This window comes from Hippocampus bargibanti, linkage group LG11, assembly GCF_051943395.1.
Source record: "Hippocampus bargibanti isolate YZ-2025 linkage group LG11, ASM5194339v1, whole genome shotgun sequence".
Classification (NCBI taxonomy): Eukaryota; Metazoa; Chordata; class Actinopteri; order Syngnathiformes; family Syngnathidae; genus Hippocampus; species Hippocampus bargibanti.
This window is the reverse complement of record NC_142744.1, coordinates 1,909,496-1,935,714: the sequence shown is the minus strand read 5'-3', so window position 1 is coordinate 1,935,714 and position 26,219 is coordinate 1,909,496. Positions and strand designations below refer to the sequence as shown.

General features: G+C 43.0%; 1 protein-coding gene across 7 annotated transcripts in view; it reads left to right on the top strand.

The window, feature by feature from the left end:
• dlg1b (discs large MAGUK scaffold protein 1b) overlaps positions 1 to 26,219 on the top strand; it is a 36,874-nt gene that overhangs the window by 1,959 nt on the left and 8,696 nt on the right. For 6 of the 7 annotated variants that reach the window (XM_089009191.1, XM_089009188.1, XM_089009187.1 and 3 more), the window contains exons 2-12: positions 505 to 636; positions 5,121 to 5,275; positions 13,829 to 13,996; positions 15,639 to 15,791; positions 21,352 to 21,405; positions 22,269 to 22,319; positions 22,388 to 22,512; positions 23,307 to 23,476; positions 23,947 to 24,083; positions 24,158 to 24,302; positions 25,363 to 25,492. In XM_089009191.1, coding sequence (XP_088865317.1) covers positions 505 to 636; positions 5,121 to 5,275; positions 13,829 to 13,996; positions 15,639 to 15,791; positions 21,352 to 21,405; positions 22,269 to 22,319; positions 22,388 to 22,512; positions 23,307 to 23,476; positions 23,947 to 24,083; positions 24,158 to 24,302; positions 25,363 to 25,492 — 1,420 coding nt within the window. The remainder of the gene's footprint in view (positions 1 to 504; positions 637 to 5,120; positions 5,276 to 13,828; positions 13,997 to 15,638; positions 15,792 to 21,351; positions 21,406 to 22,268; positions 22,320 to 22,387; positions 22,513 to 23,306; positions 23,477 to 23,946; positions 24,084 to 24,157; positions 24,303 to 25,362; positions 25,493 to 26,219) is intronic. The other variant, XM_089009192.1, reaches the window with a different exon arrangement.

The window sequence follows — 26,219 nt, the reverse complement described above, 5'->3', positions numbered from 1 at the left end:
AGGTAATGAATGAATACACCAATTGAATTCAACATAAATAAACATAAACATATAAATACATGAATGGACACCAAAGTGCATTTTAAGGCAAATCCTTCCTTGTAAACAAAATGGAGAATGAATGACCAAAACAAAATGGATGCTTGTAGTCGACATGCATATTCCACCATGATGTCCCTGATCCACTGGTGAAAAGACGCTTTGATCCTCTCCTCTTTCATGTAGAACTGCTTCATGTCATAAAGAGGGTACAGAAAGTGCTTAAGAATGAATGTGTCTTTGTTTTGTCATATTTATTTTTTTTGTTCTTTTTGACTTCAAGACGGCGCCGCGAGAGTGGCTGCTTTTCCAGCAGCTCCTATATTTTGTTTTTCTACTTTCTTTCCTTTCATAACTTTGCTGCTGTAAAATGTAAATTTCTCCACTGCGAAAACTAATAAAGGCTAATCCAAATCCAATCCAAATCCAATCCAAAACGATTAACTTTGCCTTTTTGTGTACTAGACGCTCAGCGGGCGCTGTCCTTGCTGGAAGAATACCGAGCCAAACTGCAGCACGCCGACGAGCGGCAGCTGCGCGTGTCCATCCAGAAGGTCATCGATGTCTTCCAGAGCAACCTCTTCCAGGCCCTCATCGGTATGTGCTTCATCTCTGTTCCTGAGCACAACCTGAACACTTAGGAAAGTCTCAAAAGCAGCCATTTTGATGCAATTAAGATCATGTCCGATTGAAAAAAAATAGTTTAGAGTGTTTAGGATGAGTTAATTGTGATCATATATAAATATGTATAGTGATACCTCAGCTTAGGAACGCTTTAGTTTACGAACTTTTTGCCTTACGAACATTACATTCGCGAGAATATAATCTTGGTATACGTACTTCTTTTCGGCGGACGAATCAAACCACATAGCACCACGGTGGCTGGCATACTAGTTTTCTTTGAGTGCAGACGTGGTTTGTTATCAAGTGGAGTACTTTTGCTATTACGGGACCGAAAAAGACCCCACCACAGGCTAGTGTGAAGCCGAAGAGGACATAAAAGAAAATGACGGTTGAGCAGAAGAAAGGAGATCATCGAGAAACACGAACGAGGTGTGCGTTTGTGTGACTTAGCGTCCCAGTACTAGTATGCTAAGTCGACCATTGCTACGTGTGGCTAAGGGTGTTTCTGTGTTGTCTAAGAAACAGTCTCAGGCAATAGAAAAGGTTGGAAAAACTCCTGTTGATTTGGATTAACGAAAAGCAGTTAGCGTGGGACAGTGTGAGTGAGGGTATTATCGCCGAGAAAGCACAGCAACTTCACTCGGATCATCAAGAGGCAGCTACTTCAACGACCACCACAAATGTAAATAAAACGACTTTATTATACCGTACAGTTTATTTCTTTAATTACAACACAGCAGCACTTATTATACATAAATTAAGGTATATTTTGTGTAGTTTTAAGGCTTATTTAGTAGAAATTTATGTTTTATGGGGACCTGGGAACGGATTATTCTCATTTTTAATGGTTTCTTATGGGAAATAAATGTTTGGCAGACTAACTTTTCGCCTTACACACACTTTCTGAGAACCAATTAAGTTTATAAACTGAGGTATCACTGTATTATTATTATTATTATTTTTTTTTTTTTTGCAATTTGTGCGGTGTGTGTGTGGGCGTGTGCGCGCACCAAAGTTGTTTTGTCGGTGTTTATGTGGCTGGCCGCCGTCTAACAGGAAGTAAGGAATGTGGTCCGCCGTGTGCGTCTTCACCGTCATTATCCTCATTGTTGCGAAGGCCGTTCCGTTGTAATGTCATTCAGGGTGTTTTCTCTCCGTATGGGCTGAGTCACATCAGCCAACAGCAGGGAATAGGACATCATCAATGATTTTGATCAATATAAATCTGTTGTCGTCTGTCAAACACACAAAACAAACATTTTAGTTTTCTCTCTGGTTGACCTCCTTTTTTTGTTGACTGAAATGTGGCCGATTTTTAATCAAAGAAAATCATGCTTAGAGTTGACAAGATGAAATTACATATATTATATATTTTGTGCAGTTTGATTTTCTTTCGTAGGAGAGATGCTTTAGCGCAACAGTGTCAAACTTGGCTGCCAACATTTTTTTTGTCCTCTATTCCCCGCCCCCCAGTCTTCGGTTAAAGCCACGTGATTGGTCAAGAAGGCAGCGGTGAGGGGGGGGGGGTGGTTTAAACAATAAAGAGAGAGGCAGACGACAGAGTGAGAGTGACAAAATGGATAGAAGGCAGTGAAATTTGTACTCGTTTCAACTTTGATAGTTCAAAGTGTAGACTGCAAGGTTAAAATATCCCATCAATCAGCCTCCACAAGCCATCTGTAAACTTGATGCAAATAGCTATCAACCAAGCTAAACAGAACACAATTGATGAGGAACAAGGTAAAATTATTGCAGAGAAAGCACCTACAAGGGATCATTCCTCAAGATGGTGAAAGAAGGAGGCTCCGTTCCTCATCAAGTGTTTCATGCTGATGAAACCGGCCACTCCATTCCATCAAGCCATCAACGACCATTACAAAGGTAAATAAAACCACTTTATTATACAGCACAGTTTATTTATTTAATTATAATACCATAGCACATTTATTATACATCAAATGAGGTATATTTTGTGTAGTTTTAAGTATTAGAAAGTAGAAAATTATGTTTTATGGAGACCTGGGAACGGATTATTCTCATTTTCATGGTTTCCTATGGGAAATTAATTTTTGGGATACACACTTTTCACCTTACACACTCTCTGTGTCTGGGAACCTATTAAGTTGGTAAGCCAAGGTATCACTGTATTTAGTGTTATCGGCGAGCCAGGTGCAATCATCAAAAGAGCCATAGGTTCCCGACACCTGCTCTAAAGCCATCCGACCAATATTATATTAATGCAAATTGATTGATCTGGAAGACTTCCAAATAGCCCCCAAAACCGTTTTTTTTTTTTTTTTTACCGCTTCTGCCCCTTATAACCAATCAAAACTGCAGCATTTATGGGTATTTTTATGAACATTAACACAGCCTGGTTGTGTCATGTCTATTCTCTGCATCTTGTTCAATATTTATTGGGTGGGCGCACTCACTGGAACCGCCGCTTTCGTCGGCGCTTTTGCGGCCGGTGCCGCACGCCACTCAAAGTCAGCAGGCAACAGCAGCAGCGGCGGCAGGCCCATCCTCTTGTAATCCCTTTGTGGACATGACGATTACACCCCCCCCCCCCAGACCGCCGCCCTCCCCCCTTTTTAATCCAGTCCCCCAATCCCCCACACCCCGAGCAGCCGAGACGCTCGCTCCACTTTGCTGTTCTTGTCCTTCTTTCCTCTGGCCAGCATCCACAATGGCAAACATCCAACTTTTACTTGAATCATCTGTTTATCTTCTTCTCTTGGCTTCATTATACCCTGCAAAAACAAAGCAAAGGGCAAACCTGAACTGCTTTTCACGCCGTGTGTCCTGAAATGACTTTTCGTGTTGAATTTTTAAATGTTTGAAACACTCGCCCTGCTGGCTTCCATCAAGGCGAATGGAAGTAGGCAATTTATTTTTATTTGGATGCCAATGTTTGGAACATTTTATCTATTTTTATCCCTTTTTTCATGCTCTAGTTGAAAGGTTCCTAAAATAAACTATTTTCTTTTTATATCTCTCTAAAACACCTCCTCTCTCGGATGATTGTTCAACAATATTGTAACATGCACTCACTATTGGCACAGGAGGCGCCGTTTGTGTTGTAATGTGCTTATGCGTCAACAAAGGGGACATGAAACATTGCTTAATAATAGTAACAATAATAACGATAATCAAGATATGTCTTTTTAAGCTCTCAGTCGTACAGGAGTGGTCCATCGATGAGAAGGTTTCTTTAGCACTTCTTTGAAGGTGTCGGACGTTTCGCTTCTTATCCAAGAGGCTTCGTCAGCGAACAGAGTGGGCCTCAATCTGCTGTACATATGCACCTGAAAGCAAGCAACCGCACATTTGACGACAGTGAGGTTAAAAGTCTTAGCAAAAGAAAATAGATGGTTTGAAAGGGGGAGTAAAAGAAGCTATTTTAATAAAGCAGCAACACCTTTCACTAAATTGCCATGGTGGGGTGAGGTTGGATCGTTCTTACAACGGACTTCTTAGACCATATCGGCTTAGTTATGCTGATGAGGTGATTCCAGAGAAAATGGGGCGATCAGGCCAGCCGTAGACCCCATAATCAGGCAGGCCAATAGAAGTAATCAGTGTAGCCTCAGGGAGTAGTCCTCTGCTCCCCCCAACCTGAGAGCAGGGACCAATCATAGCAGAGTCTGCCACCGCCACGTCTGGACAGTAGGGATATATATATATATATATATATATATATATATATATATATATATATATATATATATATATATATATATATATATATATATATATAGGGCCAAAACTACCAGCAAATTTTAGTTCGTTGATGAAGCTTCTTGGATAAGAAATGAGGTCACTTTACAGTCATAGGATAAGTTTTTCCGTGGGTGAGCAGCGGCAGCAACACGCGCCTGCGTTCACTGAACCCGGAAGTAACTCAAATAGATAGAAAGCTAGCTAGATAGCTAATACATAGCTAGATAGCCGGCCAGGGAGCTAGATAGCAAATAGCTAGCTAGCGCGAAGCCAGCTAGATAGCTGGATAGCTTTTTTTAATTAAAAAAAAATATGTTATTGTTTTATTTTATTATAATAATAATAATAATACATGATATAATATATACTATTATTTCAGTGAGGAAGCATTTTTTTATTACAAGTATTTTGTCACACAATGAATTCAACATGTACCCCTTTTTTTTTTTTTTTGTTTTACTTCAAGATGGCGCCGCGAGAGTGGCTGCCTTTCCAGCAGCTCCTGTATTTTGTTTTGCTACTTCTTTCTTTCCTTTCCTCTTCTTTTCATAACTTTGCTGCTGTGAAATATAAATTTCTCCACTGCAAGACGAAGAAAGGTACAGTACATCCAATCCAATCCAAAGCACCACCGCCCGACCGTCAACAGGTGGTGCTGGTCACATCGTTGCATCCCAGAATGACCCCTTTGCAGAAACGGTTGCGTTACCATGACAATATGTCCTGTTCTTCTGCAGATATCCAAGAGTTTTATGAAGTGACCTTATTGGACAGCCAAAGTTGGGCAGAATCTTCCAAGCCGATGGATGGCGTGGCTCCTTGGGAGTTCTCCAGCCTTCAAAGCGCCGCCGTCACCTCCGACACGCTACCCAGCCTTAGCACTAGCATCGAGGTAAGCTAAATCCTTCTTCCCCGATTGCACACAAATCCTACTTAGCTCAGTTAGCGGCTTCCTTAGCGCCTCCGTTGGTGTGCACTGCTGACACGACAACATAAGTGTGTCGAGAAAAGTATTGATTCCTATGACTTCTAGCGCTAGCTAGCAGCCATGGGTAATCTTTTGCGGTATTTTAAAACGGAACGTAAGCTTCGTTATGATGCTTTAGTCTGTTTTTTCACACGATGAGAAAGTGCCTCGCCGTGTCAGGTCTCTCATTAACTCATTCACTGCCAGACCATATGCAAAAACGTGTCCACTCCAGTGCCAGGGTTTTTGTCATTGTCACTCAAATTGTAGGACCAACAAAATATTGACTTTTAGGACTACATAAACATTCAATGCAGCGTCAGAAACCTTAGACGCTTTTCTTTCATCAGGAAAAAAAAGAGTTAATTCCTAAATTATATGGGTCTGGAGTTATACGAGCTTCAAATGAGCGCGGCTGTCCAAAATGTAATTCAATACAGTGATACCTCAGCTTGCGAACTTAATTGGTTCCCAGAAAGTAAGTGTAGGGCGAAAAGTTCGTCTGCCGAACATTTAGTTCCCATAAGAAACCATTAAAATGAGAATAATCCGTTCCCAGGTCCCCATAAAACCTAATTTTCTACTAAATAAGCCTTAAAAAAACACAAAATATACCTTATTTTATGTATAATAAATGTGCTATTGTATTGTAATTAAATAAATAAACTGTACTTTATAATAAAGTCGTTTTATTACCTTTCTGATGATCGTTGATGTCGTTGCCTCTTGATAATATCCCAGTGAAGTTGCCGTGCTTTCTCGGCGATAATACCCTCAATCACACTGTCCCCTGCTAGTTGCTTTTCATTAATCCAACTCAACAGAAGTTTTTCAAACTTTTCTATTGCCTGAGACCGTTGCTTAGACAACACAGAAACACCTTTAGGCACACGCAGCAATGGTCGACTTAGCATACAGGTACTGGGACGCTAAGTCACACAAACGCACAACTCGTCCGTGTATTTCGATGATCTCCTTCTGCTCGACCGTCATTTTCTTTTGTGTCCTCTTCGGTTTAACAGTAGCCTGTGGTGGGGTCTTTTTCAGTCCCATAATAGCAAAAGTACTCCACTCGATAACAAACTACGTCTGCTTTCAAAGAAAGGCGATGACGAAAACTAGTCCGCCAGCCTGTGTGGTTTGGTGTTCATCCGCCGAAAACTAGTTCCTATGCCAAGTTTTAATTCTCGCGAATTTAATGTTCGTAAGGTGAAAAGTTCATGAGCTAAAGCGTTCGTAAGCTGAGGTATCACTGTATGAGCTTGAAATGGTGCCAGCTGTCCAAAATATAAATCAATACATACATATTTTTATCTTAAAGTGATCACGTGAAAATATGTTTGCACCTTAGCGGTGTTTCCTCCCTCAGGTAAAATATGGTTTTTTGCAAGATGCCCTACTGTTATCGTTTTTTTCCCCAACACAGTAAAAACAAAACATTTGAGGGTTAGCCACGGTGACAATGACAAATTTACGTCACTTGATTTTTTTTTTGCGCGGTGATGACGACGGTGCGGTAATAACGACGGTGCGGTAATAACGATATTGATGACGAAACACGCTCTCTGTGTCCCCCGCCGCCAACGGCAGGACTCAGCCCTTCTAAATGAAATCCTGCACGCGTTGGGGCAGGCCTCGCGCTCACCAAAGTGTGACACTCAAGTAAGTAGTACGAGCTAGCGTTTGTAGGCGGGGCCTCCGCATGCCGCATCCAATCATCTCATTGGGGGTATGCAAAGGGAGGGGAGGGGGGCCCAGCGCCTGCAGGGCAGCTTTGTGCACGAGCTCCGACGACCTTAAGATGTCGCGGCGGCGCGCACGCCGGCTAGCCTGAGTCGACCGTTGCCGCTAGCGACATGTTGAGGCCATCATCAGCATTCTTTGTCTTTGTCACGTGCTTTCATCATCAGCCATTTCCTGTTGATGAGGTTTGGTTTGAAATTTTGGTTCGGACTTGAGCGAGCATCACGGCACTTGACATGCTTGATTTTTGGTTTTGCGGACCGAATAAAATGAGGCGGCGGGCCAGATTTGGGCCCCCTGGCCTTAACTTTGACACCAATGTTGTTGAGTGAACGTCAATGGAGTACAGCTGAGTTGAATACATTTATTTTTCAAGGTTAAAGTGGGAATAAGTGGAGATTGGTCGTGGTTTTGTAATATTAAGACACGCTAAGCTTTTGTGCAAAAACGTGTCCACTCCAGTGCCAGGGTTTTTGTCATTTTCACTCAAATTGCAGGACCCACAGAATATTTACTTTTAGATGACATGAACATTCAATACAGCTTAAGTAACCTTAGACTCTGTGATTTCATCAGAAAAAAAGAGTTAATTCCCAAGTTGTATGGGTCTGGAGTTATCTTAGCTTGAAATTGGGGCGGGTGTACAAAATACAATACAATATTGATTTACATAGCGTTTTAACAACAGCTGAGGCTGTAACAAAGCGCTAACATGGACAAAAGGCAAATGCTGCCCCCTCGTGGCAGGGAAAATATCGGCAGAGGTCTGACCAGCGCTTTATCGCCCCCCCCCCCCCATTTATTGTATTTATTTTTTACACTCAACATAAAAGACTGCGTCGAATGTTAGCCACAATGGTACTGCTTGCAGAGCCAGTTTTTTAATTTTTAATTTTTGATTTTAGAGGCTACTTATAATTGCTCAACCCACTCCTGTAAAAACAAAACAAGGGATTGTGTTTGGGAGACCTCGTGGGCAGCTTTTGCCATTTCCCACCGGCCTCAAATGCATCGCTAGCAAGCGCGCAGGACCTCCGCCCGGCTTGGGCTGCTCCCACGGAGAGGAACGAGGCGGCTCTTCCTCTAAATTGCTGGATCACTCGCTGCTTTGCATCCGGAGCGTGCGCTTGATGACTCGCTTCGCTGCGCTAACCCGGGCTCGGAGCCATGGACTGTATTTGTATCGTCACGACCAAGGTAACCGCGCAATTCACGTTGTTGCTCTTTTTAAATGGTTACCGATTGTCTGGTAACGTTGGAAGAAAGAAGGAGGTTAGTCGAGGAGGCACGCCGCCGCCGCCGCCGCCGCCGCCGCCGCTGCTGCTGACAACTTTGTGCTGTTGAAAAGATGCACTTGGCGAACGGAGCCTGGTTGTGGTCGGTGAACGTGTGGAGCGGTAAATAGTGACGTCACATGTTCGGGGAAGGCTTTTCATTGGGCGAGACCACGACGTCACTCGTGCTACTAGTGTCACAAGTTAGTTTACCTCATAGGTGTGAAAGTCAAGGGACAGGGGGCCAAATTTGGCCCACCACATTGTTTTATTCGGTCCGCGAAAGCAAATCAAATTTTTGACATTGCATGCTCATCTATTGAGCTAGCTAGCGAGCAATCGAGCTAGCGAGCGATCAAGCTGGCGAGCTATCAAGCTATAGAGCTAGCTAGCTCTCCTATTCAGCTAGCAGACTAATCCCTTATATCACTGGTGTGAAAGTCAAGGGCCGGGGGCCAAATCTGGCCCGCTACATCATTTCATTCGGCCCGTGAAAGCAAGTCAAACTTGTGAAATTCCATGCTCATCCATTGAGCTGGCTAGCTACCGATCGAGCTGGCTAGCGATTGAGCTAGCTAGCTATTGAGCTAGCTAGCGATTGAGCTGGCGAGTTAGTGATTGAGCTAGCTAGCTGTTGAGCTAGCTAGTGATTGAGCTGACGGGTTAGTGATTGAGCTAGCGAGCGATCGAGTGAGTGATCGAGCTAGCAGGCTACCGATTGAGCGATCGAGCTAGCGATCAAGCTTGCGAGTGATCGAGCTTGCTCATGATGATGATGATCAGGTTGCACCGCGGGGGAAACTTTGAAGGCAGTTGAGGGGGCGAGGGTGAGATGCAGGTGAAGCCAAGCTGGCAGTTGCCGTGGCAACCAAACCCAACATTCACAAAAGCCAGCCGCGGTTAGAGATACAGGCCAAATGTGGTGAATCAGCAGAACGCCATGATGCATCGTGTTGCTGTGGAAACGCATGATCGGGCTTTTAACTCTCGGATATGATCAGTTTTATCGGTGAAAGGAAGGAAAAACGGCGTGCGCATTTTGCATTAAACTTTTCTGCATAATTTTTTTCGGGAACTGTAAAGGAAATAAATTATTATTATTTTTTCCAGTGTTCGTACCAAAATGGAAACTGATAATGTTTTTCACATTTCCGGTTTATGGACACCCCTCATCTTTTTGAGATATAAAATGTAATTTAACAAAATAACAAAATATTGTGAGGGGAAAACCTTTATTTGTATTTCATTCATTCATGTATTCATTCAGTCATTTATTTAATTTGTTTTCTTTCTTTCTTTGTTTTTTTTAAATTCATTTATTTATGTAGTCACCCAAGAGTTATTTATTTATTTATCCATGCATTTATTTATCTACTCACCCAGTGTATTTATTTATGTACAGTATTTATATTATCGGATATATCGATGTATGCACGCACGGAGAAAATTACATAGTCCCGGTTATATGTATTAACGAGACTTTACTGTATTTATGTATTTATTTTTTTATTTATCTAGTCACCCAACAGTTATTTATATCTGTATTCATTTAGTTTTATTTATTCATCCATTTAATTTTATTTATTTATGTAGTCACCCAACAGTTATTTATTTATATCGTTTTATTTATTTATTTATTTTTCTACTCACCCAGTGCACTGATATATTTACCAATTTATTTATTGATTCGTCTATGTGTGTATTTATTTATTTATTTATTTATTTATTTACCTATCTTGTCACCCAACAGTTATTTATCTAGTGTATCCATTTAGTTGTATTTATTTATCCATTTAATTTTATTGATTTATGCAGTTACCCAACAATTATTTATTTATGTAGTTTTATTTATTTATTTATTTATCTACTCACCCAGCGCACTGATTCATTTATTTATTTTGTTTTATGTATTTATTTTATTTATGTATTATCTGGTCACCCACCCAGCAGTTATTTATGTATTTATTTAGTTTTATTTATTTATCTGTTTATTCATTTATTTATTTATCTAGTCACCCAGCACAGCTATTTATTTATTTAGTGTAATTTATTTATTTATCTCATCACATATTTATGTATTTATTTATTTATTTAGACGGTCACCCAGGATAGCTATTTATTTATTTATGTAGTTATTTATTCGGATATGTGTGTGTAAATGACATAGTATTACACGGATTTGCTAAGTACTGGACCAGGTTTTGCCATCAGTGCATCAAGACTCCCCTCCGGTGTGCCCGCTTCCCCCCCACGGTGGCGCTCTGCACCGAGACAAACGTGCACATCATTGGCTACTTTAGCCTTTGAATGTCTTCATCCTTTTGTGGAAGGCGACTCAACATGAACTGCGCACGCGCTTTGCTTTGCTTTGCTTTGCTTTGCTTACTGGGTCATGTGAGGGATGCGCACGCACACATGAAGTGAGGGTAAATGTAGAAAGCGGCCATCACGTCGCAAGCTGTCACTAACTATCAGCGTCTCTTGCGTGCACTACATTCCCCATGATCATCTGCTGTTGTTGCTATGGCGAAAAGGGCAGGAAGATGGCGGAAGTAGAGCGAGCGCCTCTTGTGATGGAGTGTCACATCAGATTTGATCGGAATTTATTTTTGCTGATTCGTTAATGTGACGTCACTTCCGACCACTTCATCTCTCCCTTCTCCATCCTACGTGCTCTACCTTCCCCCGGGGGATATCGCTCGCCGACCCGCTCGTGAGTCATGTGACCACGCTCGATTTCCCCCCGCGTTCCCTTCCCACCGCCATCACACGAAGAGCCAAACGCCAATGAGAAGCTTGACAGGCGAGGAGGATTTTATCCAACCAGAACAGGAAGTGGTAGAGGAGTTAAGCGTTGTGGGGGGTGGTAGTGGAAGCGCAGGAGGGTGGGGAGGGGGCTTCTCCCTGAATGAAGGAAGCTCTCCCGGATGGCGTTCCCCCTGGCCGCCATGGAGCGACGCGAGGAATGAGGGCGGATGGTGAGGGCAGAAAGCAGCAGCAGCAGCGGCGGCAGCAGCGGAGGAGGTGGAGGCGGCATCGGAGGAAGCGAGGTCGTAGTCGGCCGTGGAGGTGCAGGCGCGAGGGGGGGCGGACGGCGAGCAAAGTGGCGCCGACGCTCCCGCAGGAGGCGTCCGTCGGGCAATGACAAGATGGCGCCCGCCGCCAAGAATCTGGAGTGTTTTTCACCCGTCTTGTGTCACTGCAAAGTGGCGTGCACCAACAGCGCCATCTCGCTCATGTTCGGATGCAAGGTTGGTGCGCACACGTGTCGTCAAGTCGGGATCGGATCCGACTCGGATCCTGTCGATTGGTTCTGTTTGCCATCAATATTTCAAAGTGCTTCTATTTGCCAACAATTTCAATACCAAACTGTAGTAACAATCTTTTCAAATTTCCCCAAACAAAAAGCAATTTAAATTCTATGACGGATATACTGAAGAAATCCTACTGTACCGGTGTCCGAGTCAAGGCTCGGGGGCCAAATATGGCCCGCCACATCATTTTATTCGGCCCGCCAAAGCAAATCAAGCATAGTATCAGTCGTACAGGAGTGGTCCATCGAGGAAAAAGGTTTCTTCAGCAGTCATTTGTACTTCTTTGAATATGTCGGACGTTTCGCTCCTCATCCAAAGAGCTTTGTCAGCGAACTAAAGTTGTGCTGGTAACCCTATCTCTAAATAGAGGCTTTGAAAGAGAAGTAAACGAAGTATTGTAAAACAGCAAAATCCTTCGCTCAGTCGTGGTGGTTTAAAGGTTAATTTAGACCGTGCTTATAACAGACTTCTTAGGCCAATACCACATAGGCTTAGTCATGCTAATGACGTGAAACCAGTGCCAAGGATAGAACAATAGAAGTAAACAAATTGGCTTCAGAGAGTTGTCCACTGCTCCCCCAACCTTAGAGCAGGGACCTCTGTCCATTAAGGATATTGCGTCAGGGTTACCAGCACAACTTTAATTTGCTGATGAAGCTCTTCGGATAAGGAGCGGAACGTCTGACACCTTTCAAAGAAGTACAGATGATGGCTGAAGAAACCTTTTAGAACCATTTTTTTAAATTCATGTCTGTGTGGGATAAAAGTTTGGCATGGGCACTTGGTATGCGTCGCTCTTCCATCTTCTCCCCCAAATCTTCTTCCTCCTCCATCTGACCATGTTGTTATTTTTAGCATCTTTAGTCAGCACTCCTCTTCATGCTCCCCCGTCACTGAAGACGCTCTCGAACGTCCTTCTCCCCGACACATCCCACCTTGCTGCTGAGTACGAGGAAGTCGCTGCGTCGTGATCTTCCTCGTTGGTGTCGTGCAAATGTCGCATTGCTGTCATTCCCAAGCAGACTGTTCACCTCATCCCATTTCGATCTTTATTGTCCATCTCGGTTGGCTTCCTGTCGGTGTGATGGCGGCCATTTTTTTTCCTTCGCCAAATGTGATAATTTCAGCAGGAAGCACCTCCCTTATTCGGGAATTGAAAAGCATAACGTGGAACGCCATTCCCGAATTTGTTCCGGTTTTGGTTTTTCGAGCTTGGGTGCCGATAAAGCGCTGGCAAGACCAATGTTTTTGCCTTTTGTCCATGTTAGCGCCATGTTCCAGCATTAGCTGTTGTTAACGCGCTATTAACTATGTCATGTATTTTTTTCATCTTGTTTTTGAATACCGTGCATTCTCTAAATATTTTGAAAGCTTATATTTCACGGTAAGATCAAAGCATTGTCATCAAATGGCTGGCAACCGGTTCAGGGTGTCCTCTGCCTACTGCCCAAAGGTGTCTGGGATAGGTTGTAGCACCCCCACATCCCTGTGTCCCTAGTGAGGATAAAGCTGTCCGGAAAATAAAGAAATGGCATCTTGAAAATCTATTAGCTAGCTATCTTGTGATCTAGCTGGCTATTTAGCGATCTACTGCTAGCTATTAGCTATTCGCTTGGTATTAGCTATCTATTCGCTATGTGTTAGCTATCTATTCGCTAGGTATTAGCTGTCTATTCACTAGGTGTTAGCTATCTATTCGCTCGGTGTTAGCTATCTATTCGCTCGGTGTTAGCTATCTATTCGGTAGGTATTAGGTATCTATTCGCTAGCTATTAGCTATCTATTTGCTAACCAATAGCTATATATTCACTAGCTATTAGCTATCTATTTCGCTAGCTTGCTATCTATTTGAGTTACTTCTGGGCTGAGTGAACGCTGGCGCGTGTGGCTGCCACTGCTCACCCACAGGAAAAAACTTATCCTGTGACTGTAAAGTGACCTCGAGAGTTTTGAAAGTCGCTAATAAATGAAATGGATTATTATTGTTAAAAGTCATGGCCTGGCCTGTTGAGTGTGATGTCACAGTGTTGCTCCACTCTTCTTCTACACCCGTCCGTCTTCTTGTCATCCATGTTTCTGTCAGAGGACTCTTCCATGAACCAATCAGCAATCAAGACGTTGACCGTTTCCCGTTGTGATGTTTTCAGAAATACCGTCACCATGACGAGGACTCGTCGCCTCCGGAGGACCACAGCTCCCCGCAACTTACGGAGGAGACGGGCGCTCCGGAACTGGTCCAGGTGGCCGAGAAGAACCTGTCACAGATCGAGAACGTGCACGGATACGTCACCCATGCCCACATCTCTCCGATGAAGGTACCAAATGCTTTGGAATTGATGGGCGGTAGCGAGAAAACATCTGTGAAGCGTGGTTGAATCTCGCAAAAAAACATTGATTATAACCTTTCAGTTTTCAACAAAATCTGTTTTTGAACAGCTTTCTGGTACGGATTATGGTCGAAAACCCATTTTTTGACTGTGTCCTTTTCCCGGCAAACAAAAGCAAAACAAACATTTGCACACATGAAGAAAAAAACTTTGCATGGCTGCCCTTTACCGTTCCGTGCGATGGAGGCCTTGCCACTAGTTCCAAACTAATTTTAGGCTCGGGGCAATGAGCAAAGCAAAGCTAACCACAAGAGACCAACCACGCCCGCTTCCCGATGCCCATTTGAATTTTGTCCCTGTTGCATGTGGGTACGGTTTCTTTTTGCGTCAACATATCATCCATAAAGTTTGTTTTTGTGTAAAGGAAAAATATATATAAAAGAATCTTCTGGAATGCTTCAGTCGGATGAGCGGCTTGTCCAATATTAGCATCATGATCCCCTACTTTTTCTTTTTATTATTATTATTACATTTGATTTTCTGTCTGTTGACAATGTTTATGGGATACTAATAATAATAATAATACTACATTTTTTTACACTTTTTCTTGCAACTGTATTCAAGCGCATTTTATTTTCTGTCTGTTCACAATGTTTATGGGATATCAATAATAATAATAATAATAATAATAATAATAATAATAATAATACATTTCATTTATAAGCTAGTTAGCTATTTGCTATCTATTAGCTGTCCAGCTGGCTGACTGACTTTTTCTTGCAACTGTATTCAAGCGCATTTTATTTTCTGTCTGTTCACAATGTTTATGGGATATCAATAATAATAATAATAATAAATTTCATTTATAAGCTAGTTAGCTATTTGCTATCTATTAGCTGTCCAGCTGGCTGACTGGCTAGCTAGCTGTATGGCTATTTAGCTGGCTGGCTGGATAGATAGCTGACTATCTATTAGCTAGCTAGCTAGCTTTCCATCTGTTTGAGTTATTATAGTAATAATAGTAATAGTAAATATAGTATTAATAGTATTGAGTGAATGCTGGCGCGTGTGGCTGCCGCTGCTCACCCACAGAAAAACTGATCCTGTGACTGTAAAGTGACATTGAGAGTTTTGAAAGGCGCTTATAAATGAAATGTAATATTATTATTATTGTTGTTATTGTTATTATTATTATTATTATTTTTTTTTATTATTATGTTATTTCATTATTATAATCGTTTTATTTTTATAATATTAGTTTTAATATTATTTTTTAATGATTATTTATTGTATTATTTTTATTTATTTGTGTTATTTTTGTTATTTATTTTTTTCATTGTTTTTTTATTATTGTTTTATTATTGTATTATTATTATTATTATTATTTCGTCTGTGTAAGCTCTCAGTAGTACAGGAGTTGTCCATCGATGAGAAGGTTTCTTCAGCCGTCATCTGTACTTTTTGAATATTATTATTATTATTATTATTATTATCCCTGCAAACAAGCAGATGTCGGAATATCCCTCAACTCTGTCGCCCCCTGGTGGTTGAAAAATACCCCCCCACACAAACACACACATCCCCCTGCCCTGTGTCAGCCTCCACCTGTTATACCGCATGTGTCCCACAGGTGGCATCGCTGGAGTGCCTTTTTGAAGGCTCCCCGTCGTTAGGACTCGATGGGCCGGAGCTCCCTTCCTCCCCCGCACCCTCTTCCCTCTACCCTCACGGTGATGACAGCCCCCTCCCGTCCTGCTCCTCCAACCCTTACCCCCCTGTGCAGGTAAACCCCTCACCCCCTTTACCCCCTTATTCGCCTTTGTCCCAGTCATGGGTTGTGTGCACCGACTGCAAACATCCTTTTGTTGGAAGTCTTGTTTTCGAGTTGATGACGATGCCCTAAGTGACGTCACAGAGGGAACGCCCCTGATCGAGAAAGTGGTACACAATGCATTTTGGGTACTTTTTTTCGTCTGAAAACACTGTTGATTGCAAAATTAGAAGGAAAAATGATATAAATAACGCAATAGTGAATCATTGTGTGTCGCCGCCAATTGCAATTGCAAATTGGTAATTTATTTATTTTGGTGGTGGTCAGGGAGGCTTTATCAGAGCAAAGGGTGTCAAAGTCATTTTTTTGCCACGGGCAGCATTGTAGTTCCGGTTTCCTCTCGGCGGCGGAATTTGGGGAAGCCATTAGAATGTTTCATCCCCTCCACATATTACATATAGAGCGCACAACAAATAATGAATACTTAGTTTTCAAATTTGAAATAAAAAATAATGACTTATTGTGGTTTGCATGCGGCAATTTGAAATTGTGGTTCTGACTTTAGCAAGCATCATGGAATTTTCGCCAGTTTAATTTGCTTTCGCGGGCCGAATCAAATGACGTGGCGGGCCAGATTTGGCCCCCGGGCCTTGACTTGGACACCTATGATATAAGGGATTAGCCAACTAGCTGAATAGAAAGAAATCTAGCTAACTAGCTCGTTCTCTAGCTTTATAGATGAGCATGGAATTTTACCCGTTTGATTTGCTTTCGCGGGCCGAATCAAATGACGTGGCGGGCCAGATTTGGCCCCCGGGCCTTGACTTGGACACCTATGATATAAGGGATTAGCCAACTAGCTGAATAGAAAGAAATCTAGCTAGCTAGCTCGTTCTCTAGCTTTATAGATGAGCATGGAATTTTACCAGTTTGATTTGCTTTCGCGGGCCGAATCAAATGATATGGCGGGCCAGATTTGGCCCCCGGGCCTTGCCTTGGACACCTATCATATAAGGGATTAGCCAACTAGCTGAATAGAAAGAATCTAGCTAGCTAGCTCGTTCTCTAGCTTTATAGATGAGCATGGAATTTTACCAGTTTGATTTGCTTTCGCGGGCCGAATCAAATGATATGGCGGGCCAGATTTGGCCCCCGGGCCTTGCCTTGGACACCTATCATATAAGGGATTAGCCAACTAGCTGAATAGAAAGAATCTAGCTAGCTAGCTCGTTCTCTAGCTTTATAGATGAGCATGGAATTTTACCAGTTTGATTTGCTTTCGCGGGACGAATCAAATGACGTGGCGGGCCAGATTTGGCCCCCAGGCCTTGACTTGGACACCTATGTGTTACATAGTAGCATCGGTCTCATTTGCTTTTTGCTTCACATCTTTTTTTTCTTTCTTGCTCTCATTTTTATTGGCTCTCTCGCTCTCTTCTTCGATCTTTCTCACTCGCCATCTTCTTACCTCCGGTTGTCTCTCACATTTTTCGTTCCCTCTCTGTCTGTCACATTTTCACTCTCTCACCTTCCACACTGTCTCATTCGCGTTTGTTTTGGAGGAGCGTGAAGACCGGCGAGGGTCGTAAGTAGTGACGAATCCATGCCCTTCAACCCCCCCAACACACACACACACACGCGCTTGCTCCCCACCTCCACCTTTGTTTTCATGCGCAACAAGCGAACGATGCTCCACTCGCTATGCCATGCTTAAAAGGATGGGTCGCCGCATCGTGGCTACTTTGAGGATTAGCAAGCACCTTCACCGCCACCGGCTGGTAGGTCCCCAATTCCGCCCCCCCCCCCCCACCTCACCCAGAGGAGGCGGAGACAAGGATGTGATGGATGCATGGCACTCCGAAATGAAAGATGCTGCGTCATGTCCATCCTGTGTCGTCCATCTTCTTTGCGTACCTCCCGTGTCGCATTTTACGCCTACTCGTGTGTGTGTGTGTGTTAGCCATTTTGTTGTTGTTGTTCATGTGCGGGTAGTAGTAAACAATCAGTAGCACCTTCTAAATCTTTATCAGCTGTTTTTTTTTCCAGTGACACAGGATCCAATATTGCTTTTTGTTTGATTTCAATCCAGATTTTGTTGTGCAGCAGGAAAAAAAAAACTAGTTTAATCCTGATTCATGTCTGGTTTGGTGCAGATTCAGCCCTGGTTTTAAATGCATGTTTAATAGCAGTTAAATCCTGGTGCACTCTTAGTTTCTGCTTTCGTCCAGGTTGATTTTAGGTTTCGATCTGGGTCAGTTTAGATTTCAGCGCTGTTCCGGTTTACATGTGTGGCACATTTTAATGTTTTTTTTTTTTCGGTCCCACTGCGACGTTTTGCGATGTGCTTTGTCAGCCAGTTTCCATTAATTAGATCAGTGGTTCTTAACACTTGGATTTGCCTTTATTAGTCTCGCAATGGAGAAATTTACATTTCACAGCAGCAATGTTATAAAAGTAGAAAAACAAAATACTCCTGGGGTTCGATGAATCAGTCTAAGGGGTTCGACGGAGCCTCTGCCATGGAGGTTAAGACACCCCCAAACTCAACATGTCAATTAGTTATGACATGTCTGTTTAGCTATCACTGCATGCAGATGGTCACATTGCACTGCTTGTCCAATCAGTGTTGTGGGAAATTTAGTAGTCACTGTGTGACTCGCGATACTGTATGTAGTATGCCATACAATTAAAAGAAAAAAAGTTTAAAAATATATATTGTAGTTCTGCCATGTATTTTTTTTTTACTTTTCTTCATAAATGTATTAAATTCATCAAAAAATCCATTCGGTACCTCAAACAAGGTTAAGAACCACTGCATTAGATTGTGTGTCCAAAGCCGCTCAAACCCGGTTACATCCAAATTTGTGTTTGCGGGCCGAAACATCAGCGCAGTGTTGTGTTCAGATGTATTTGAAAGCCTGCAGTAAGGAACACATGCCTTCCATGGTGTTGCTTAGCAACCTCCCGAACATGCGGCAATAAACCGCGCGCATGCATACATACATACGCATACCGATGTGACATTGCCTAATCAAACATCTTTCTTTATACAGTCAAAGCTGGATTTTCTACCATAATCCGTTCCAGAAAGCCGTTGGAAAACCGATTTGGTCGAAAAGCGACACAAATCCCATGATAATCAATGTAATCCATTTCTGTTTTTATAATAATAATAATAATAATAATAATAATAATAATAACATTTCATTTATGAGTGCCTTTCAAAACTCTCAAGGTCACTTTACAGTCACAGGATCAGTTTTTCTGTGGGTGAGCAGCGGCAGCCACATGCTCAACCCCGAATAACTCAAATAGATAGAAAGTTAGCTAGCTAGCTAATAGATAACTGATAGATAGCTAGCTTGATAGCTAATAGATAACTAATATATATATTTTATTGTGAAAGAACCAATTTTTTGTAAACTGAGGCATAAAAGAATTGAAAATTTCGGTCAGAAAGCAAATTTGTCGAACTGAGACCTTCGAAAACCCAAGTTTGACTGTATAATGCTTTTACAGTTGCAAACGTTGCTTGAATCCAACGTTACCTCTAGTGCAGCCATTTGTTTTCCTTTTTTTGGGGGTCCAGATTAACTCATTAATTGCCAGACGATATGCAAAAATGTGTACACTGCAGTGCCAGGTTTTTTGTCATTGTCACTTGTTGACTTTTAGGACTACACAAACATTCGATGCAGCGTAAGAAATCTTACACTCTTCTTTTATCAAGAAAAAAAAGTTAATTCCTAAGTTACATAGGTCTGGAGTTATCTGAGCTTGAAATGGGGGCGCCTGTACAAAATACAATACATACATATTGATTTTTGTAGCGCTTTAACAACAGCTGAAGATGGAACAAAGCGCTAACATGGACGAAAGAAAAATGCTGCCCCCTCGTGGAAGGGAAAAACATTACCAGAGGTCTGATCAGCGCTTTATCGCCTCCCAAGCATGAAAAAAAACCCCAAAATCCGAACAAATTTGAGAGTGGCGTTCTGTGTCATATTTTCAATTTTCGGGAACGGCAGCTAATGAGTTGAAGCTAAGTTTCATTTTAGTTCGTCTTCACCAAATCCACGTTGAAGGCGCATCAGATGTTTTACAAACAAAACATGGCGACGTGTATCTGATTCCCGCGTGCGACCACTCAGGTCACGTTCCCCATCCAAAGCGTTGACAGACACGCACACGAGCACGCGGCCGCATCGATTATTCAAACGGTGGGAGGACCGGACCTCCGCTGACATGTGCCCCCCCCTTTTTGCCGAAGGCCATCGGGCATCACACACACACGGCATTGCGCAATGTCACACAACCGTCGCATCGCGTCGGCAACGGCATCACGTTTATACCAAGCGTCGGGCGTCTCCTCCATGTCATCGCGACAGCTCTTCGCCGTCAACGGCGCCGACAGGGAGTCCGCGGGACCGCAAGTTCGAGCGTCGCTGGCCACTTTCACCGCATGCGCCGTGCCGGCGTCGTGTCGCGCTCGTAGCCGTTTCCTCAACCTGCGCGACAGCGTCAAGAAGAGTCCCACCAAGACCGGCGCTAAGGTGGCGGGCGGTCGTTCGCGCATGCCATGGGTGCCCCTCGCCTACGTAAAGGTAGTTCTGATGACTTAAATGCCACCTCGTTCCTCGATGGTCTGGAATGTTCCACGTTTCCACCTGCTCATTTGCTCCGTTTTGGAATATTTAGTCTGGAGACTGAGTTTTGTAGTTGTGAAATGGGGGCGGATGTACAAAATACAATACATAGATATTGCTTTATATAGTGCTTTAATGCTAGCTAGCTCTCTATTTGCTATCTTGCTGTCTAGCTATCGTTCTAGCTAGCTATTAGATATCTATTAGCTCGCAAGCTAGCTTTCTATCTATTTGAGTTACTTTCGGGTTGAGTGAACGCTGGCGCGTGTGGCTGCCACTGCTCACCTACAGAAAAAAACTGATCCTGTGACTGAAAGTTTTGAAAGGCGCTTATAAATGACACATATTATTATTTAACAACAGCTGAAGCTGTAACACAGCGCTAACACGGACAAAAGGCAAATGCTGCCCCCTCGTGGAAGGGAAAAACAATGCCAGAGGTCTGACCAGCACTTTATCGGCACCCACCGCAAGAAAACCCAAAACCCGAACAAAATGGTGCTCCCTGTCACACTTTTCAATTCCTGAATAAATTTGGGAATGGCAGCGAATAAGTTAATTATGAATTAATTAATCAGTTAATTAATGTTCCAGCTTTGTGTTTATAATAATCTCACATCAAAAATGTTCTTGCCGTTAACAGGCGTGTTGTTTGAGCAACAACCACCATTTTATCGCCAGGGCTAACAAGTTGTGTGATTGATCTGTCAGCTTTTTTCTGAAGTTGATCAATACGCTCGACACATGCTAATTTTAGCCACCGGGCGGTTGGGAGGCGGGGCCTCACAGCAAAGCGACGCGCGTCCTGCCGCCAGCGGCGCCGTGCTGGGCCGCTGTTGCGTAACAGAGGTCACCGGGATGATGGGCCCGCCCCTCTTCACAACCATCACGCTTGATTGACATGTGTTGTCCTTTTTTTCGTTCAGGCCAACCCTCCTCCTGTGCTGGTCAACGCCGACAGTTTGGACACGCCCCCTTATGTGAGTTTGATTTGCTTTCGCGGGCCGAATAAAATGACGTGGCGGGCCAGATTTGGCCCCCGGGCCTTGACTTTGACATCTGTAATGTATGGGATTAGCCAGCTATCTGAATATAAAGAGAGTTAGCTAGCTAGCTTGTTCGCTAGCTTGATAGATGAGCATGGAATTTCACAAGTTTGATTTCCTTTCATGGGTCAAATAAAATGATGTGGCGGGCTAGATTTGGCCCCCGGGCCTTGACTTTGACACCTGTGACGTAAAGGATTAGCCAGTTAGCTGAATAGAAAGAGTTAGCTAGCTAGCTCGTTCGCCAGCTTGATTTGATTCGTTTTGGATTGAAGTTAACTTTATTAGTCTCACAGTGGAGAAATTTACATTTCACCACAGCAAAGTTATGAAAGGAAAGAAAGAAGTAGAAAAACAAAATACAGAAGCTGCTGGAAAGGCAGCCACTCTCACGGCGCCATCTTGAAGTCAAAAGAAAAAAAAATGAACATGGAATTTCACAAGTTTGATTTCGCGGACCGAATAAAATGATGTGGTGAGCCAGATTTGGCCCCCGGGCCTTGATTTTGACACCTGTGATGTTGATACTTCCTATTAATATTATTGTATTTATTTATTATTGTATATATTATTGTATATTCTTATTATTATTTATTATTATATATATTTTATATATTGTATATATTATTGTATATATCTTAATATTATTGTATTTTTACTCAATTAATTCACAAAGCGGAAACAGGAAGTTAGTTAGTTTATCCAAAATGTACAACAGGAAGTAGTACCGAGTTCAAGTTGCAATGGTTTCCCCCTTCTGCTGGTTTCCTGGTACTCATTTTGACCTCTGCACGCAGGTCAACGGCACCGAGGCCGACTACGAGTACGAAGAAATCACATTGGAGAGGGTAAGTGCTCTTTTTCTTTTGGAAACTCCTCTTTATGCTCGCCCCTTATGATCCCGCGTCCGTTCTAGGGTAACTCGGGCCTGGGCTTCAGCATTGCGGGAGGTATCGACAACCCCCACATCGGCGATGACCCCAGCATCTTCATCACCAAAGTCATCGTGGGGGGCGCCGCCGCGCAGGATGGACGCCTCAGGTGTGTGTTAGCCCCTCCCCCCCCTCAGATTGTTTTCATGTGCATTATGTAACACGTTACTTGATACGTTTCATTTATAAGCGCCTTTCAAAACTCTCAAGGTCACTTTACAGTCACTGGATACGTTTTTACGTGGGTGAGCAGCGGCAGCCACACGCGCCAGCGTTCATTCAACCCCGAAGTAACTCAAATAGATAGAAAGCTGGCTAATACATGGCTAACAGATAGCTAGCTAGGCCTTCACTAATCCCGGTATCTCAGATAGAAAGCTAGCTAGCTAATAGACAGCTAAAAGATACCTAAATAACTCGGATAGCAAGGCAGCTAGCTAACAGATAGCTAGCTCGGCCTTCACTCAACCTGGAAGTAACTCGGATAGAGAGCTAGCTAGATAATAGAGAGCTAATATATAGCTAAGTACCTCTGATAAAAACCTAGCAAGCTAATAGATAGCTACCAGATAGCTAGCGAGGCCTTCACTCAACCCGGAAGTAACTCTGATTGAAAGCTACCTAGCTAGTAGACAGCTAATAGATAGCTAAATAACTCAGATAGAAAGCTAGCTAATAGACAGCTAAAAGATAGCTAGCTAGGCCTTCATTCAACCTGGAAGTAACTCAGCTAGAAAGCTAGTGACATCAGATCTTTTTTCTTTAACCCCCCACCACCCCAAAAAAATCAGTTTTGTAGTTTCTGTAGCTCAATAAAGTTTTTGCAATGGATGATATTTTTTATTTTTATTTTCTGATGGGGATTCTCACTGACAACCAGGCGTCTGCGTTTGTCATTTTCAGGGTGAACGACGTAATTCTGCGCGTGAACGACGTGGACGTCCGCGACGTGACGCACAGTCGCGCCGTGGAGGCGCTGAAGGAGGCGGGCTCTCTCGTCCGACTGTACGTGCGGCGCCGGAAACCGATGGGCGACAAAGTTATGGACATCAAACTCGTTAAAGGACCCAAAGGTAAGCGAAATGATCTTCAGTTTTTGCTTCGTCAAGCATAATAATAACTAGCTAGCTAATAGATAACTAATAGCTAGCTAGATAGCTAATAGATAACTCATAGATAGTTAGCTAGATAGTTGAATAACTCAAATAGGTAAAAGTTAGCTAGCTAGCTAATAGATAACTCATAGATAGTTAGCTAGATAGTTGAATTACTCAAATAGGTAGAACGTTAGCTAGCTAGCTAATAGATAACTCATAGATAGTTAGCTAGATAGTTGAATTACTCAAATAGGTAGAACGTTAGCTAGCTAATAGATAATTAATAGATAGCTAGCTAGATAGCTAATAGATAACTCATACATATTTAGCTAGATACGCCGCTTCCTCTTCGACGGAAGCCATTTAAGCGTCCGGCGAGTAGATCTCGCTGAGGTGCTGTATCTCCATTTTGATTTAATCTGATCGCCTTGACGCATGGCTTTTAGGTCTGGGCTTCAGCATCGCCGGCGGCGTGGGCAACCAGCACATCCCGGGCGACAACAGCATCTACGTCACCAAGATCATCGAGGGCGGCGCCGCCCACAGGGATGCGCGGCTGCAGATCGGGGATAAGCTTCTGGCGGTGAGCGTCGCGGCAGCGGTGTGCGCGCTAGCTCGTTCTGTGAGTGACGTGTGTGGCGGCGTCCGCTCGCGCAGGTCAACAGCTGCTGTCTGGAGGAGGTGACCCACGAGCACGCCGTCACCGCCTTGAAGAACACGCCCGACGTGGTCTACCTCCAAGTGGCCAAGCCCAACAACGTCTTCATCGGCGACACTTTGGAGCCGCATCTCATCGACAGCCGTAAACGCCCGACGCCATTTTCGCACTATTACGTCTTCTCTCCTTTTTTTTCACTTTTGTCATGCTTCTTCTTCTACTACTTTCCAGTTGTTTTCTGTTGTAACATAATAATAATCATAATAATAATAATACATTTCATTTATAAGCGCCTTTCAAAACTCTCAAGGACACTTAACAGTCACAGGATATTTTCTTCTTCTTCTTCACTCAACCCGGAAGTAACTCAAATAGATAGAAAGCTAGCTAGCTAATAGATACAGTAATAATAATAATACATTTCATTTATAAGCGCCTTTCAAAACTCTCGGACACTTTATAGTCACAGGATATTTTTCTGCGGGTGAGCAACGGCAGCCACACGCCCCAGCGTTCACTCAACCCAGAAGTAACTCAAATAGATAGAAAGATAGCTAGCTAGCTAATAGATACAGTAATAATAATAATACATTTCATTTATAAGCGCCTTTCAAAACTCTCGGACACTTTATAGTCACAGGATATTTTTCTGCGGGTGAGCAACGGCAGCCACACGCGCCAGCGGTCACTCAACACAGAAGTAACTCAAATAGATAGAAAGATAGCTAGCTAGCTCATAGATACAGTAATAATACATTTCATTTAGAAGCGCCTTTCAAAACTCAAGGACACTTTACATTCACAGGATATTTTTTCTGCGGGTGAGCAACGGCAGCCACACGCCCCAGCGTTCACTCAACCCAGAAGTAACTCAAATAGATAGAAAGATAGCTAGCTAGTTAGCTAATAGATACAGTAATAATAATAATACATGTAATTTATAAGCGCCTTTCAAAACTCTCAAGGACACTTAACAGTCACAGGATATTTTTTTCTCGGGTGAGCAGCGGCAGCCACACGCGCCAGCGTTCACTCAGCCCGGAAGTAACTCAAATAGATAGAAAGCTAGCTATCTAGCTAATAGATACAGTAATGATAGATAGAAGACCAACTCCAAGCGGAGTTTTTCATCTCACGCTTTCATGACTTTTTCTTGACGATTCCGCCTTGTTCACACGCTGACCGTGTCTCTTTGCCTCCATAGCGTTCTCTCAGCACCTGGAAAATCATATCAGCGCCCCCAACTTCTTGTCTCAGCCCGTCCCCCCGGCAGCCACATCGGGACGCTACTCGCCGACGCCCAAGGGCATGATGGGTGATGATGACATCTCACGGTAACACTGCACCTCTTTTTTTTTATGTGGGGTGGGATTTGTGTTGCAATCTGATTGGTGTTTCCCACCTGTCTGTCCGTCCCCGCCCATAAAAATGTCAACTTTGACGTGAAGTCCCTCCCATTAAAATATAATCCTACTTGACCTGTAAATGCCCATTGGATCATGATTTTTAAATCACTGATCTAAACATTCAAGATTAAATTAACTCATTCAATGCCAGACGATGTGTAAAACTGTGTTCACTCCAGTGCCAGGGTTTTTGTCATCGTCACTCGAATTACAGGACCCACAGAATATTGAGTTTTAAGACTACATAAACATTCAATACAGCGTTAAAAACCTTAGATGCTCTTCTTTCACCAGAAAAAAAAGAGTTAATTCCTAAATTATATTGGCCTGGAGTTATCTGAGCTTGAAATGGGGGCAGATGTACAAAATACAATGCAATACATCCTTATTGGCTTATATAGCGCTTTAAGAACAGTTGGAGCTGGAACAAAAGGGAAATGCTGCCCCCTCGTGGAATGAAAAAACATCGGCAGAGGTCTGATCAGCGCTTTATCGGCACCCTCGCAATAAAAACCAAAACCCGAACAAATTTGGCAATGGCACTCCACGTCACACTTTTCAATTCCCAATAAATTCGAGAATGGCAGCGAATGAGTTACGAACCAAATTAATCCAAATTTGCGAGATTGATGGCAAACAGTAGGGGGCGACAAAG